At 41.1% G+C, this 5,640-nt stretch overlaps 1 protein-coding gene across 2 annotated transcripts in view; it reads left to right on the top strand.

Annotated features, from left to right (window-relative positions):
- TMCO1 (transmembrane and coiled-coil domains 1) overlaps positions 1-5,640 on the top strand; it is a 62,119-nt gene that overhangs the window by 47,222 nt on the left and 9,257 nt on the right. The window contains exon 6 of one of the 2 annotated variants that reach the window (XM_011933370.1): positions 18-162. In XM_011933370.1, the coding sequence (XP_011788760.1) occupies positions 18-162 (145 nt within the window). Of the gene's footprint in view, positions 1-17; positions 167-5,640 lie in introns of both variants that reach the window. The other variant, XM_011933369.1, reaches the window with a different exon arrangement.

Below are 5,640 nucleotides of genomic sequence, written 5' to 3'. Positions count from 1 at the left end.
TTTTTTTTTTCTTTTAGATTTGATGGTAGAGTGGTGGCAAAGCTTCCTTTTACCCCTCTTTCTTATATCCAAGGACTGTCTCATCGAAATCTGCTGGGAGATGACACCACAGACTGTTCCTTCATTTTCCTGTATATTCTCTGTACTATGTCGATTCGACAGGTGAGTGATCACATCTACCATTTAATATGTATATTTTTCCTTGCTGTCATACCAATTAGCTTTTACTTTTATAATACTAGAAATGTTTACCCATTGTTACTGAGTTCTTTCAGTTGCTCATTTTAGAATTTCAGTGTATCTTCCAAAAGCCATTTTAAATGGCTGTAGGTCTAGATGACTGATCCTTAGGGATGAGAAGCAGTGATAAAACCAAACATGGATTCCACATCCCATTCTTAGAGCTCTCAGGCTCCTTCTTTATTACAACTGCCTAAAGCTACAAAAGTAGAGAGTGCGTTTGGTCTTCTCAGTATCATTTCTTCATTATATACCAGCACCGTTTAGCAGCTCAGGAGCACAAGTAAGTTTAACAATGTAGTAATTTTAGGTTATTCGCAGTAGAGATAAAGTTTAGGTTATAGAATTTACATTTGGCCAACTTGGTAATTTGACATTCATAGTGAAAAAGAGTGAGAACTAAGGAAGTAAAAGGGTATGAAGGCCTGTAAGAGAGCTATAACATTCGATTAGTGGGGAAAGGTTCAGGCAGAAAGGTTTAGAGAATGAAGTGGCTTTTGAGATGGAACTATGAAAGTGAAAGGGTGGCGGGGTGCTGTGGCTCATGCCTGTAATTCCAGCACTTTGGTAGGCTGAGGTGTGAGGATCACTTGAGCTCAGGAATTTGAGACCAGCCTAGGCAACATTGTGAGACTCCATCTCTACAAAAAATTTAACAATTAGCTGGGTATGGTGGCATGTGCCTGTAGTCCCAGCTACCCAAAGTGGGAAGGTCACAAAAGCCTGGGAATTTGAGCTTGTAGTGAAACTTGATTACATCACTGGACTTGAGCCTGGGCAGCAGAGTGAGACCCTGTCTCAAAAAAATATATATATATAATTAAGGTCTCTGGCTGAATAATTCTTTATTTTAAGGCATTATCCAATTTCTGAACGTACTGCCATTTGGCAGGCTTTGTAGTGGAAAGGTTTGCACATGCAGTAAATAGGAACATAACATTTTCAGTATTTGTTACACAAGTGATTCTCTTTTTCTCCCCTCCTTCTGAATACTGTCTGTGGCAGAAGAGTTTTTGTTGCCCTGTGTATTAGTTTGTTCTTGCATAGCTATAAAGAAATACCTGAGACTGGGTAATTTATAAAGACAAGAGGTTTAATTGGCTTATGGCTCTGCAGGCTGGTACAGGAAGCATGATGCTAGCATCTGCTCAACTTCTGGGGAGGTCTCAGGAAACTTAGAATCATGGCGGAATGCAGAAGGGGAGCAGGCATGTCACATGGCCAGAGTAGGAACAAGAGAGAGAGGAGGGAGATACTACACACTTTTAAACAACCAGATCTCGTGAGAACTCACTCACTATCACAAGAACAGTACCAAGGGGGATGCTGCTAAACCACACAGTTTGACATGAGATTTGGGTGGGGACACAGATTCAAACCATTATCACCCTGGCATGTGAGAATCAATGGGAAATTGAATTACAGTTCATGGCTCCCCAAGATCTTTGTCATTGTGTTGCTTAATATTTTTTCCCAATTCATATCCCATCATATCCCCACAAATACAGCACTTTGCCCATTCTGGCTTGCTTAATAGTTTTCATGTTACACTCACTCAGATGTACTTTTTGCTTCTGTTTTTCCTTATTTCTGAATGCCTCCCTCTTCTTCCTTTTAAACGCAATCAAGTTTCAAGGCTTCCTTTTCTGGCACATATTTTCTGGCACTTACTGCATTGTGAAGGTTAGCTATAAGAGGAGCATGACTAAAATATAGAAATACCAAAGTCTATTATAATAGTCTAGCAAAAAATCATTATGTTATAAACTATAACAGTGAAGAGAGGGATGAAAAGGATGGGACAAGATTGAGAAATAAATAGAAGGGGAAACCAGCTGAACTTACTGATTTAATATGAAGGAGAAAGGAAGAACTAAGATGACTTTCAGGTTTCTGATTTGGTGACCAAATGGGGACTAGTTGCACTAAGAGGTTGGGAATAGAAGAAAGAAGAGTATGTTGGTTAGAAGACATGCTGAGTTTGAAGTGTTTGTTGAATAGCTAAATGATTATGTTCACCAATAAGTTGTACTCTTGCTTAGCTGAGGTATATACTTAAATTTTTGAAATGGTCTCTGTAATAGAGCTGCCTTAGCTCATTTTCTATTGCTGTAACAGTATACCACAGCCTGGCTAATTTATAAAGACAATTTAGCTCACAGTTCTGCAGGAAGTTCAAGAGCATGGTGCTGGCATCTGCTGAGGGCCTTCCTGCTGCATCATAACGTGGTGGAGGACATCACATGGTGAGAGGGCAAGAGCGAGAACCAGAGAGAGCTCACTTTTATAGCAAAGCCACTCGTGATAAGGAGCCTACTCCTGTGATAATGACATTAATCTATTCATGAGGGCAGAGGGATTAAACTTCCACCACATGAACTTTTCGGGGACACATTCAAACCATAGCAGGAGTTTATTCTAGGGAAAGCTAAGGTAATGACAATACAGATCTCTCTTGGTTTAGCACAGATCCTTTGATCTCTGTGGAATATTGCTCTTTAATTTGTTAAGTCTCAAATTTTAAAATTGTGGCTTGGGTTGATATCTTAATAAAACACGATGTAATGCGCCAGGCGCGGTGGCTCACACCTGTAATCCCAGCACTTTGGGAGGCCGAGGTGGGTGGATCATGAGGTCAGGAGATTGAGACCATCCTGGCTAATACTGTGAAACCCTGTCTCTACTAAAAAAATACAAAAAAAATTTAGCCAGGCATAGTGGTGGGCACCTGTAGTCCCAGGTACTTGGGAGACTGAGGCAGGAGAATGGTGTGAACCTGGAGGCAGGGCTTGCAGGGAGCCGAGATCGTGCCACTGCACTCCAGCCTGGGCGACAGAGCAAGACTCTGTCTCAAAATAAATAAATAAATAAATAAAATAAAATAAACCACAATGTATATATTTCACTTTAAGCAACAAAGAGCAATTCTGAGTTTATTTTTGTTGTTGTTGTGAGACAGAATGTCGCTCTGTCACCCAGGCTGGAGTGCAATGGCTCGATCTCGGCTCACTGAAACCTCTGCCTCCCGGGTTCAAGTGATTCTCCTGCCTCAGCCTCCTGATTAGCTGGGATTACAGGCTCCGACCATCACACCTGGCTAATTTTTGCATTTTTAATAGAGACAGGGTTTCGCCATGTTGGCCAGGCTGGTCTGAACTCCTGACCTCAGGTGATCCACCCACCTGGGCCTCCCAAAGTGCTAAGCGCCTGGCAGCTTTCCATTCTTAAGTGTTCTTGGCATAGGAAACATGGAGGCATGAACGTTTGTAATGGATCTAGGGACTACTGAATCTAGAGCTGTTGGTGAGATGTAACAGGAAGTGAAGCTTGTCACTGAGAAGGATTGCCCGAATCTTTACCTCACGGTATAGCATGAAGCAATTTCATTTTTCTTTCTTGTGCTTCTAATAGTACAAGTCTGCTGGTGACAAATTCTCTTACTCTTCATTTATCTGAAAATACCTTTATTTTATCTTCATTCTTGAAGGATATTTTCACTGGACATAGAATTCTGGGTTGGCTTTTTTGTTTGTTTTAACCTTTAAGCATTTTAAATGCCTTTCTTCTATTTTCTGGCCTCCATTGTTTCTGAAAAGTTCTTCATATCTTTGTGTCCTCGTAAGTAATGTCACTTTTCTCTAGCTACTTTCAGATTTTCTCTTTGAGATTGGTTCTCAGAAATTTGACTATGATGTGCCTAGGGTATTTTTTAAAAGTTTTTCATGCTAGGGGTTACAGTTTTCATTAAATGTAGGGAAATTTCAATCATTATTTCTTTAACTATTTTCTGCCTCAGTCTCTCTCTCTCCTTCTGGAACACCAGTTGCTTATGTATTAGTCTTTTTTGGTATTGTCCAACAGAACACTGAAGCTACATTGAATTTTTTTTACTCTTGTTTTTTTCTGTTCTTCAGATGGGATAATTTCTGTTGATCTGTCTTCAAGTTCACAGACTCCTCTAATCTGTGTTAACCCTAAGCCCACCCAATGATTTTTGAATTTTAGGTATTGTATTTTTCAGTTTCAGAATTTTTGCTTTATTTGGCATTCTTCCTGAGATTTCTTGTTTGTTAATATATTATGAGCCATATTTTATGTACATAATTATTTAGCTGCTTTAAAAACCTTGTCTGCTACGCTGGGTGTGGTGGCTCATGCCTGTTCAGCATTTAGGAAGCTGAGGCAGGAGGCTCACTTGAGCCCAAGTGATAACAGGGCAAAATCTTGTCTCTACAAAAAATACAAAAATTAGCCAGGCACAGTGGCATGTACCTATAGTCCTAGTTGCTGGTCTGTAGATGCTTAAGTGGGAGGATTGCTTGAGCCCTGGAGGTCAGGTTTGAGGTTAGCTATGATCACGCCTTTGCATTCATGCCTGGGCGGCAGAACGAGACCCTGTCTGAAAAACAAAATAAAAAAACCTTCTGTGCTAATTCCAGCATTTGGAATTTGGACTCCATTGCCTGTTCTCTTTTCTTTTTTTTTTGAGATGGAGTCTTGCTCTTGTCACCCAGGCTGGAGTGCAGTGGCACGATCTCAGCTCACTGCAACCTCGACCTCCCAGTTCAAGTGATTCTCCTGTCTCAGCCTCCTGAGTAGCTGAGATTGCAGGTGCCCGCCACCATGCCAGGCTAATTTTGTATTTTTAATGGAGACCGGGTTTTACCATGTTGGTCAGGCTGGCTGATCTCAAATACCTGACCTCAGGTGATCCACCTGCCTCGGCCTCCCAAAGTGTTGGGATTACAGGTGTGAGCCCCCACGCCTGACCTGTTCTCTTAAGTAATGGTATATTTTCCAGTTTCTTGATATATCTAGTAATTTTGGATCATATCCTGGATAATGTAAATGATGGGTTGAAGAGATTCTGGATTCTTTTATTCTTTGGAAGAAGTGTTGATACTTTTGTTTAGGCAGGCAGTTAACCTGGCATTGTCTTAGTCCATTAGGGCTACTGTAACAAAATACCACAAACAATAGAAATTTATTTCTTACTCTTCCAGAGGCTGGGAAGTCCAAAATCAAGGCAAATTCAGTGTCTGGTGAGGGCCTGTTTCCTGCCTGCTTCATGGAGAGTGCCTTTTGTCTGCATCCTCACATGGTGGAAGGCACAGGGCAGCTCTCTGGTACCTTTTTTTAAAGAGGACATTAATCCCATTGAAGAGGGCAGAACCCTCATGACCTAATCACCTCCCAAAGGCTCCACCTTCTAACACCTTGGTAGTTTGGATTCAACATATGAATTTGTAAGGGACACGAACATTCAAACCATAGCAGCACTCAAACTCCAAACTCTCCTTTGTGGTAGATGGCAGCTGATGTCTCAGGTCAGTTATTTTAGTCTTAACTGGGCTCTTATAGGCTGCCTTTCACGTAGTTTAAAAATTAAGCAGAGCCAGG

This window comes from Colobus angolensis, unplaced genomic scaffold, assembly GCF_000951035.1.
Source record: "Colobus angolensis palliatus isolate OR3802 unplaced genomic scaffold, Cang.pa_1.0 Scaffold126, whole genome shotgun sequence".
In the NCBI taxonomy this organism is placed as follows: Eukaryota; Metazoa; Chordata; class Mammalia; order Primates; family Cercopithecidae; genus Colobus; species Colobus angolensis.
This window is presented reverse-complemented; position numbering and strand designations above follow the sequence as displayed.